The sequence below is a fragment of the Penaeus vannamei genome, chromosome 12, assembly GCF_042767895.1.
Source record: "Penaeus vannamei isolate JL-2024 chromosome 12, ASM4276789v1, whole genome shotgun sequence".
Classification (NCBI taxonomy): Eukaryota; Metazoa; Arthropoda; class Malacostraca; order Decapoda; family Penaeidae; genus Penaeus; species Penaeus vannamei.
The window spans coordinates 31,053,277-31,064,692 of record NC_091560.1 but is presented as its reverse complement, the minus strand read 5'-3'; the positions used below and the strand labels follow the sequence as shown (position 1 = coordinate 31,064,692).

Below are 11,416 nucleotides of genomic sequence, written 5' to 3'. Positions count from 1 at the left end.
TAAAAAGAAGAAAATTAATTTGAAAATAGTCTAAATGTAAACAATTTCTCAGTATGGGAAAATAGTTTGCCTGGCCCTTTGTTACTACACAACTGTAATGTGTTGTGTTCTAAACACACAGACTCTTCAGACTGTGGGTGGCACTCTTAGCAAAAACACCCAGGGCATTTTCCAGAAAAATGTCATTCATTCTCTCGCACAATAGCAAGCCCTTAGTCACATGACCTCTTGGGTATGCAGAGTACAGGCACGTTTTCCTGGAACAGTAAAAGACAAGATTATAAAGTGAATGCTTTATTACATCATCATTCGTAACTGATCTGGGTGATTCGTAAAATTTTCTGGTTCGTTTCAAGTTCAGTCGTCATCGTCGTCAAATTCGGCCGCGTCGCTGCGCATCCTGGGGACAACGTTGTCGTCGACGATGCGGTAACCGAAGCGGTCGGCGACGTACTTGACGCGGTACTCGTTCCCGTCGGGCGCTACCCACGAGTACTCGCCCTCCACGGCCGTTCCTGGGATGCCCTCCTGCTCGTGCTCCATGTGGTCCTCCTCGAAGTCGATGATGTCGGAGGGCATGGCGGCGGCCAGGGCGACCAGACCCAGAGCGAAGAGAACCTGAGAAAGATTATGGTAACCAGATTTTTTTTTTTTTTTTTTTTCATGATCACTCTCTTCTGTATGATAACAGAACGTTAGATATCACAGCATTTGCAAGGCCCATAAATAGAGCGGGTCTTGCGACAGAACTCACCAGAACCTTCATGTTTTTCGTGTTCCAGGAGAGCAACTGATGCTTGCCTGTTGCTTGGACAATATATACTCCCACGGCGTAACCTTCAGCCGAGGACACAGCGACGCAACACGAGGAGCAGGTGCTCTTGATACCGTTTTTATCGTCCGTGACTCTTGTCGATCTTTATTCTTGCTCTTCTCTCCTGTTCTCTCTGTACTTTCCCCGTACTTTAAATGGACACTCATACTTTGCTTATCTCTACAGTACACGATGCTATAAGCCATGTACATATTTAAATACCATTGCCAATAGTAATAAGCGATAAATAATCCGAAAGATTTTTTTCTTTTTTTTATGCGTAAACGAGTTTATTCAAAAAAGAACTTTACAGGAAGAGGGAGTGTGGCATTTCAGTTTCCTCAGAGGTGTGTTACTATTATAGCTGTATCTTTCATAATTATCATGATAGCTGTTATCAGTATTTCCAGTTCAAGGAGCATAAGTAACGGTAATATACTCAATATGGTGATCCTTGACGTTATTAATCTAATTGATATCATGATTTTGCTTTTATAAATATAAATATTACTATTATTATCATTACAATTGTTTTAATAATTAACATTCTTATAGCTAATATTACATTTATGGGTTTATCACCGATGCTGCTTTTATCAACATGATTTTCCTTATCATTATTCCTATTATTCTAATTTCTATCTCACTTATTATCATCATTATTATTGTTTTCTATATCATTAATAGATCTCTGCTATTACCATCATTATTACTATTTCCTAGTTTTCATCTTGTTCTCATTATGCTTAGTAATACCATCATCATTGTTTCTGTGGGCTTTACAACCATCACAAGCTTTTTCATTGTTATCATCAGTACCAGTGATGACAGTTCCTAGTATTATCAATAACATTATCATCATGATTTTATATAATTTCCATTTTCATTGTTATCATTAACAGTTAAAGTAGCATTAGCGGTATCATTGTTATAATAATGTTATTATAATAATAATATAATAATTGTTATATAATGATCGTTATCATTATTGTAATCATTATCATTATTACGATTATTGATATCATCCTCATCGTCGTCGGAATTGTTATTATCATCATTAGTATTGAACTGCTATCATTCAAATGGTTTATATAATCAATATTATTGGTGTTGTTACCATGGTTGTGATCACTACTCTTATCTTTATTGCTATTACTACTATTATTCTCGTCCTTCTCATTACTAATGACAACAATAACATTATGGAAGTGTTTTTCTATTTTCCTGCCCATCAGTCTTTGTTGTTTTCTCTCTACATATATAAATGTGTGTCTGTATCTAAAACTAACACACACACACACACACACACACACACACACACACATATGTATATATATATATATATATATATATATATATATATATATATATATATATATATATATATATATATATATATATATATATATATATATATATTTGTGTGTGTGCATGCGTATGTGCGTTTAAAGGATAATTATAAAACTGTTATAAAGGCCGATTTGATTTATTACTTCCCCATACATTCCCTGTAACATCTGACAAAAAACTATCTAATCATCGTCCTCCTCAGCTTCCGGCACGTCGCTGCGCATTCTGGGCACAACGTTGTCGTCGACGATGCGGTAACCGAAGCGGTCGGCGACGTACTTGACGCGGTACTCGTTGCCGTCGGGCGCTACCCACGAGTACTCGCCCTCCACGGCCGTTCCAGGAATGCCCTCCTGCTCGTGCTCCATGTGGTCCTCCTCGAAGTCGATGATGTCGGAGGGTCGAGCGGCGGCCAGGGCGACCAGTCCAAGAGCGAAGAGAACCTACGAAAGAATAAATTTTACGAGAATTATATTTCACTCTTCGTTGTTCTTCCCTTTTAATACCGATTGATATATAGCCAAAAAGCCAATGGGTATTTTGACTGATAATCGAGAAATCAAACTCACCAGTACTTTCATGTTGGTGAGGATCTGAAGAGTGACTGATGCTTGCTGTTTGCTTGGGCTTCAATATATACCCGGCGACATAGCCTTCTGGCGAGGACACATTGGGACCACGAAAAGAGACGGTCATGTTTTTGTTCTTTTAAGTATTTATGTATATGATTTTGTCATTATCGTTCTCTCTCTCTCTCTATCTATACATATAGGCATATATATATATATATATATATATATATATATATATATATATATATATATATATATATATATATAATATGTACACACATGTATATATACACACACATACACACACACACACGCACACACACATTTATATATTCATGTGTATATAAAGGGAGAGAGACATGCATACATACAAGCATATATTTGTGTATATATTAATAGATTGAGAGAGAGAGAGAGAGAATGTATTGCTATTACCATCATTGTTATTAGTTGCGAAAGTAGTCACTCAAAAGGCCAGTGCAGGATATCACTGTGTCCATTTTTTCCGAATCTTTCTTTATGATTAACATTTCGACAAAGGTTGCAACGGGAGCTCTCGAAAATGATAGTAACTAGATATTTGATTGACAGTTTTCTCAGGTAACAAGAAGTGGCCGTAAAGAGAGTAGTAGTTTTCGTTACATATCAATCTGTTAATCGTTCGTGTTGTAGGAATATCCTGTGGTTAGTTGACTAGGTATTCATATATTGAAAGTTTGTAACGGTTATATATATATATATATATATATATATATATATATATATATATATATATATATATATATATATATATATATATATAATATTTATATTTGTATATATATATATATATATATATATATATATATATATATATATATATATATATATATATATATATATATATACATGCAAACATGTATGTGTACATATATCTTTGTATACATATATAGATAGATATGTGGGTGTATGTACGTATATGTGTATATATATATTATCATTAGTATGTGTGTGTGATTAATATATAGACAGATTGATGAATAGACAGATATAGATATCTAAATATGTATCTTCTTTTCGTAAGCAGATTCTCAAAACCTGTTTTGTCTGATGAAAATTGTCATAATGGCGACACCAATAACAATAATATCAATATTGATAACTAAAAATGACATGAATAGCAAAGTTAATTCAAAGAAATATATGATCATAAGGATAGTCAAAATAACAAAAACAGTCAAGATGATAATAACAATAACGATAATAACGATATTAAAGATTATTCTTGCACTGGGAAAAGTTTTAAGAATATAAGTGATATTTTTCTTACCGACTAACGCACTCGACTTCGAGGCGAACCACATGGAGCACGAGCAGGAGGGCGCCCCAGGAACGGCCGTGGAGAGCGAGTACTCGTGTGTAGCGCCCGACGGGAACGAGTACCACGTCAAGTACATCGCCGACCACAACGGGTACCGCATCGTCGACGACAACGATGTGCCCAAAATGCGTAACCGACGTGTCTGAGGTCATTGCATGCTTCTTTACATCTTTCTATTCTACTGTTTATTACTTCTCTATTTAGCCAAATCTATGTATTCGTTATGTAGAAAGAATGTTTTTAACGTGCTGTTCATTTACTGGTTTACGTATAAATAATTCATCTAATATATTGTTAACATTATTAGTAAATGGACGATTATTTTTTAAAAAAGCTTTATTCCAAAAACAGAAAGGGAAATGATGATACGGTACTTATTACTTTTTTCAGTTATGATCTTTATTCATATTTAGAAATCATAGTTCCTGTCGTATCAAATGCTATTCATGATAAATCTAGACAAGCACCAGTACCTAGTTATGCAAAGGAAACTCCCAGTTTAAAGAGATAAAAGAAAAATATAAAAGTAAGTGAAAAAGTTGTTTGCAATGAAAATCTGCAGTGAAGACTTAAATTAACCTTTGAGCAATGCATATGCATTCGTTTTGGGTGGGATTCCGTTGGGTTATGCCTGTGACTGGGGATTATGTGAAGTAATATGATTTTTTTTTTTTTTTTTTCTTTTTTTTTTTTTATTCATCGTTTCGTCCAGAGAGAAAGTGAACAGGCGAACCGCGGCCGGGGGAAAATAAAGTTCTTTTGTAGTGAACATTATTTAGTCATTTATATCTAATACATAATTCCTATCTAATCATCGTCCTCCTCAGCTTCCGGCACGTCGTCGCTGCGCATTCTGGGCACAACGTTGTCGTCGACGATGCGGTAACCGAAGCGGTCGGCGACGTACTTGACGTGGTACTCGTTCCCGTCGGGCGCTACCCACGAGTACTCGCCCTCCACGGCCGTTCCTGGGATGCCCTCCTGCTCGTGCTCCATGTGGTCCTCCTCGAAGTCGATGATGTCGGAGGGTCGGGCGGCGGCCAGGGCGACCAGACCCAGAGCGAAGAGAATCTGAAACGTTTACAATATAGTCATAATTCTGTAGCGATTAAATTACAATATCCAAAAGCAAACCTTTCAATATCTTCCATACAATAAAGTCGGTCTAATAGAACAATTATTAGACCAGCTCTGTTGTATGGAGCAGAAACAGTATGTATGATAAAGGACAGAGGAGAAAAGGATGGATGGAGCAGAAATGACAATGTTGAGGTGGATGTTTGGGGAAACAAGAGAGGATAAGATTAGGAATGCGTACATAAGAGGATCAACAAAGGTGGTAGAAATATCAAAGAAAATGCAGGAAGGGAGACTGAGGTGGTGTGGAGACCTGCTCAGAAGGAACAAATACTATGTTTGAAAACATACAATGAAGATGGAAGTTCAGGGTAGAAGGAAGAGATGGCGAGACTGTGTACGAGATGACGCAATTGAAAGAAATCACAGAAGAGGAAGCAAAAGAAAGAAATCAGTGGAGGCGGCTCATCCATAACGGCGATCCCATATAGAAATTGGGAGAAAGCTGAGATCTAAAAGTAAACCTTCCATTGCAAGAGCAATTGCAATTGCAACGGACTCTCACCAGAATCTTCATTTTGTGAGTCTAGGATGACAACTGATGCTTGCCTGTTGCTTGGACGGTAATTTATACCTCTCCGACAGGACCTTCTGACGAGGACAAGTCTGGAACATGAGGGTTCCTTTCCTGTCCTGTTTGATGCTCTTGAACCTGGCGACATTTAACTCAGCATTTCAATGTAGATCAATTTCTATCTATGAGTTTTTTACTTGAATCAAGATTCTATTGTATTAGATTCTGTTTTGTTTTGATTATATCGTTTATTATTTAGGTCTACTTTATGCATTGCTAATTGTTATTGTTTAATATAATCTATATATTTTTCCTCATTCTTTAAAAGTAACAACTATGTTTTTCAGTTGATGCATCTGTCAGTATCATTAGCATCGTTATCGATGCTATCTTTGCACAGGACCATTTTCTTGAAGAAAATCTTCCTTACCTAATATTATCACAAGTAGTATCATAATCAATATTGATATCGTCGTTTGTATTATTCTTATTGTTGCTGTTAGACATTTTATCAGAATTATTGTTACTTCTGCTGGTAATACACTTCCACTATAGCAATCATGAGCCTCACTGATTATCATTTTTAATATCATTTTTATCAATCGTTGTATTTATTATGTCAGTTACTTTACGTTCATCATTGCTATAACATTGTCACTAATCACACTAGCTTCATATCTTTTATAATATTGCTGTTGACATTCCACTTGCTCTTACCATGAATATTATTGTTATCGTTATCATCTTTCTGTTATCGGTATTAGCATCATTAGCATAGTTGCAATTAGCATCGTTGCCATTATGCTTACTAATCCTTTGTAGAGAGCAATTTAAAAATCAGCATTTTTCGAATCGCTCCCGTTTTCCTTTTTTTCTCTCTCATTTCGGAATATCAAATATAGAATGCTATATGACAGCCCCTTTCCATTACCATTTATCATAATGTGATTGTTAAAATTATAAACCATACTCTTGACAGTAGCTTCTAGTAGTTTTGGCAATGTCAGTCGTAGTCATATCGTCGTGATTGTCATCAACTTGGTTCCGATGCACTATCTTTTTGGTACATGTAGCCTTTCAGCGACTCGTTTTTCTTCTTCCTCTTCTTCTTTTTCTTGTGGCTGCGGTAAAAAGTTTTCGGATTAAGTGATTATAGGAATACTTTCAGGATTTTGTTTAAGTTGTTTAAGTTTATAAGTATACATACATGCGCGCGAACACACACACATACGTTTGTGTTTGTATATGTGTATGTGTTTGTATATATATATGTGTGCGCTCAACTCTTTATTTCTATAATTGAGGAGTGAGAGAGAAAAACGACCATTAGAACTATATATTAATTTTCTTACAGTGACAGTAGACGAAGAGAAAAAAAAATGCTCTGCGAACATGGAAATGTAAATAACAAAGGAAAAATTATACACTGACATAACAAGAAAAATACATCAGATTTGTTCCTTGTGCTGTGGGCGGGTCGATATTAACATATGTGTGTGGTAATGAATATACATGCACATGTTTATGTATGTAAGCACATATTCCCTAACACAAGCTAATAGTTGAAAGTATAACTAAAAGTGTAAGAATTACCCATTCAAAAATCACCCACGGAAATTATCCACATTGGACATTACCACAGACATCAAAAGACAACAGGTGTTTCAATAACACAATTAAACTCTCCAGATCCCTAAACATATACGGAATCAGAGGCGCAGAAAATGCATCTCCTTGGATTCGAGGCTTCCAATCAACGACCTCATATATGGATATAATATTGTAAAGTACTGCATCCGTAACATCGATCTCAACTTTACGTAATACTATAAAGATAAATAAATAGATAAAATGTTTTTTTTTTCAATATGTTTGCTTGATATTATTCATGTTTATCTCATATTATTGTTATATAACTAGCCAAGTATGTTTAAAGAATATTCTTTGTAATTAAAGGAATAAAGTGTTTTGAGTTTTACTTTAAATTCCTGGATAATCAAGACGTATTTATACGAAAATAATATTATTTATTAATTAAATCTAACATATTCTTTAATGTAGATTTTAAAAGGTGCGGCAAACATGACGTTCTCGACGAATCCTTCAACTTCACATCTAATCATCGTCCTCCTCAGCCTCCGGCTCGTCGCTGCGCATTCTGGGCACAACGTTGTCGTCGACGATGCGGTAACCGAAGCGGTCGGCGACGTACTTGACGTGGTACTCGTTCCCGTCGGGCGCTACCCACGAGTACTCGCCCTCCACGGCCGTTCCAGGGATGCCCTCCTGCTCGTGCTCCATGTGGTCCTCCTCGAAGTCGATGATGTCGGAGGGTCGGGCGGCGGCCAGGGCGACCAGACCCAAAGAGAAGAGAATCTGAAAAGTTTTCCACATGGCATCACTATTTTCTTACCGCAAAAGTCTTCACATAAAGTGTTACACCTAAAAGTACTCTTACTGTCACAATACCTGCAAAGATAATCTTAAAAGAAAAATATTTAAATGTCATTCTGTTCCACATGTTACCATCCTATACATCGTCAAATATATGGCACAAACTAAGCATTAGAATTTAATTTGCAAGAGAGACTCACCAGAACCTTCATGCTTGCGAGATTCAGGGGAGCAACTGCTGCTTGTCTGTTGCTCGGACGGCAATTTATACCTCGGGGCCGTGAGGAGCAGGGGTTCCTTCCCCGTCCTGCCTGATGCTCTTGAACCTGGTGCCATTTTGCTTGATTTTTGATTCAGAGGTTTTCCACTCGCTCTTAAAATAAATGTTTACTTTAATTTATGTATGTTATTCATTTATTCATATATTTTTACATAAACAATTATTTGATCCTGAATCAAGACGAATTTGTAGGACATAATTATCGTTTTTTTCTAAACTCCTTTTACTTTTCTTAATGTTTAGGTTTTTGTTTATATTACTATTGTATTTTTTTATCATCATTCCAACTATAATGATATTTTTACAATCATAATCTTCATGATCCTCATTATCGTCCTTATAAAAAGGATAATTATTATCATTACCATTATCATCATTGTTGACTTTATTGTTACCATGATTATGATCTATACTAATGCCAGATGTATGATCAACGCCAATGGTGCTGTTATTAGTGTTATTTTAATTATCATAAACTCATATGAGTGTCATTATTATCATAGTCATTATTTTTATCATTACTGTTTTTTACCGTTAGTATCATTATCATTATCATTTTTTATTGTAATTATCATTTTTATCATCTTTTTCTTTCTGGTCTATTTATCATTAGTAGTAGTAGTGATATTATGATGATTATTATTACTATGATCATTATTATCATTATTGTTATTACTATTGTTGATGCAACAAATATTATCCGTAGTATTATTATCATCCTTTATTTAATAGCTTTCTTGCGCTTTGATGCTCTTTCTCCCTTTTAAACCTTCATATTTTCTTTAATATGTAATATAATGATTGGTTTAATATTTGTCAATATTATTTACAATAGTTTCATGGTTGCCATTATCAGTACCATTATTGCTACTGTTCTTATCATTATCGCTTCTATCATTAATATTCTCAATATCATTATAATTGTTGTTTTTACCATTATTATTATCATTGTTCCTACCGTTATCATTGCCATCGAATCATGAGGGAATTTAAAAACCCACGGAGATATGTGAATATTTATACAATCTTCTTTTGTTACTTATTTGGATAACTGAAAACTATATTATATCTTTTACTAATAAAAAGAAAATCAAATAAATGTATCAATTACCCTAGACCGCACTATCATTACTAGCATTAGTATTAATAAATCATTCCCATTACAATGATGATACTGAAATAATTATTATTACTACTATCTCGATCAACATCATTACCATTATTATCATGACTATAATAACATTTTTATAATACAATGGCAGTGAGACGAAGAGAGAAAAAATGCTCTGCAAACAGTTATATCAACGACAAAATACCTCTATTCATAAACATGGAAATGCGAACAACAAAGGAACATTGCACACTGACATAACAAAAATAATAATAATTCAGATTCAGAAGCAGCAAACGGAACACGAACAGAACCTTTGCTCCTTGTGCTGTGGGCGGGTCCATGTTACCTTATGAATATATGGTAATGGATATACATACACATGTTTATGTATGTAAGCAAATATTCCCTAACACAAACTGATAGTTGAAAGTCAACTAAATATGTAGGAATGGCACATGTATAATAATAATAAAAAAATAATAATAAAAACACACACGCTATAACTCTCCAGATGCCCAAATATTTACGGAATCGGAGGCGCAACAAATTCATATCCTTGGATTCGAGACAGAATATAAAAATATTTCTTTCCCGCTCAGAACTGGATTGAATATACATATAAATATGTTTGAGTTAGTGTGTATAATATTGCAAAGTACTACATCAGTAGCATCGGATATCTAAACTTCAGGTAATACTATAGAGATTAATTGATAAATAAAACATTACTACTTGCTGTAATTTTTTTTCACATGTTTGTTTGATATTATTCATGTTTATCCCATATTGTTTAATAACGCTATTTATGCGTAAAGAATAGCCTTTGTAACTAACGGAATAAAGTCTTTTGAGTTTTACTTTGAATTCCTGGATAATCAAGACATATTCATACGAAAATAATATTATTTATTAATTACATCTGACATATTCTTTAATGTAGATTTGAAAAGGTGCGGCAAACATGACGTTCTTGGCGAGTCCTTCAACTTCACATCTAATCATCGTCCTCCTCAGCTTCCGGCACGTCGTCGCTGCGCATTCTGGGCACAACGTTGTCGTCGACGATGCGGTAACCGAAGCGGTCGGCGACGTACTTGACGTGGTACTCGTTCCCGTCGGGCGCTACCCACGAGTACTCGCCCTCCACGGCCGTTCCAGGAATGCCCTCCTGCTCGTGCTCCATGTGGTCCTCCTCGAAGTCGATGATGTCGGAGGGTCGGGCGGCGGCCAGGGCGACCAGACCCAGAGCGAAGAGAACCTGCAACATTTGTATTACGAAATGACACTGTTTTGTATTGTCACATTCCTTACACAGCGTCAGAACTAAGTACAAGATGTTTTATTGCAACACCGACTGCAATAGAAGCGAAGAGAATCAGTAACAATACGATTTCATCTAGATTAGACATTCCTCCCTGTCATAATGCCTGCAATGGAAAGTCTACAGAATTGAAGCTAAAGTTTAAAAATCTAAATATGCTATTCCACATCGCTGTTACCATCCTATACAGCGTCGAATCTATGCCACAAACTAAGCATTAGAGTTTAATTTGCAAGAGAGACTCACCAGAACCTTCATGCTTGCGAGATTCAGGGGAGCAACTGCTGCTTGTCTGTTGCTCGGACGGCAATTTATACCTCGGGGCCGTGAGGAGCAGGGGTTCCTTCCCCGTCCTGCCTGATGCTCTTGAACCTGGTGCCATTTTGATTTTTTTAATTAAGAGATTTTCCACTCGCTCTTGATAAAATGTTTACTTTAATTTAGGTATGTTATTCATTTATTCATATATTTTTACATAAACAATTATTTGATCCTGAATCTAGACGAATTTGTAGGATATAATTGTCGTTTTTTCTAAACTCCTTTTACTTTTGTTTATA

At 35.5% G+C, this 11,416-nt stretch overlaps 5 protein-coding genes across 5 annotated transcripts; all 5 read right to left on the bottom strand.

The window, feature by feature from the left end:
* Positions 1 to 278: 278 nt before the first annotated feature.
* LOC113821794 (cuticle protein CP575) lies at positions 279 to 874 on the bottom strand. The gene is made up of 2 exons (XM_027374317.2): positions 755 to 874; positions 279 to 618 (listed from the first exon to the last, which is right to left on the bottom strand). Exons 1-2 carry the CDS (start codon positions 764 to 766, stop codon positions 358 to 360), a joined length of 273 nt encoding a protein of 90 aa, XP_027230118.2. The 5' UTR covers positions 767 to 874; the 3' UTR covers positions 279 to 357.
* Positions 875 to 2,284: 1,410 nt separating this feature from the next.
* Positions 2,285 to 2,745, bottom strand: LOC113821828 (cuticle protein CP575). Its single transcript, XM_027374349.2, has 2 exons — positions 2,734 to 2,745; positions 2,285 to 2,607 (listed from the first exon to the last, which is right to left on the bottom strand). Exons 1-2 carry the CDS (start codon positions 2,743 to 2,745, stop codon positions 2,347 to 2,349), a joined length of 273 nt encoding a protein of 90 aa, XP_027230150.2. The 3' UTR covers positions 2,285 to 2,346.
* Positions 2,746 to 4,530: 1,785 nt separating this feature from the next.
* LOC113821831 (cuticle protein CP575-like) lies at positions 4,531 to 5,783 on the bottom strand. Its single transcript, XM_027374321.2, has 2 exons — positions 5,739 to 5,783; positions 4,531 to 5,167 (listed from the first exon to the last, which is right to left on the bottom strand). The coding sequence occupies exons 1-2, from the start codon at positions 5,748 to 5,750 to the stop codon at positions 4,904 to 4,906; spliced, it is 276 nt and encodes a 91-aa protein (XP_027230122.2). The 5' UTR covers positions 5,751 to 5,783; the 3' UTR covers positions 4,531 to 4,903.
* A 2,004-nt stretch (positions 5,784 to 7,787) lies between these two features.
* Positions 7,788 to 8,425, bottom strand: LOC113821829 (cuticle protein CP575). Its single transcript, XM_027374350.2, has 2 exons — positions 8,342 to 8,425; positions 7,788 to 8,123 (listed from the first exon to the last, which is right to left on the bottom strand). Exons 1-2 carry the CDS (start codon positions 8,351 to 8,353, stop codon positions 7,863 to 7,865), a joined length of 273 nt encoding a protein of 90 aa, XP_027230151.2. The 5' UTR covers positions 8,354 to 8,425; the 3' UTR covers positions 7,788 to 7,862.
* A 1,999-nt stretch (positions 8,426 to 10,424) lies between these two features.
* On the bottom strand, positions 10,425 to 11,165 carry LOC113821816 (cuticle protein CP575-like). The gene is made up of 2 exons (XM_070128440.1): positions 11,103 to 11,165; positions 10,425 to 10,793 (listed from the first exon to the last, which is right to left on the bottom strand). Exons 1-2 carry the CDS (start codon positions 11,112 to 11,114, stop codon positions 10,530 to 10,532), a joined length of 276 nt encoding a protein of 91 aa, XP_069984541.1. The 5' UTR covers positions 11,115 to 11,165; the 3' UTR covers positions 10,425 to 10,529.
* Between the last annotated feature and the right edge of the window lie 251 nt (positions 11,166 to 11,416).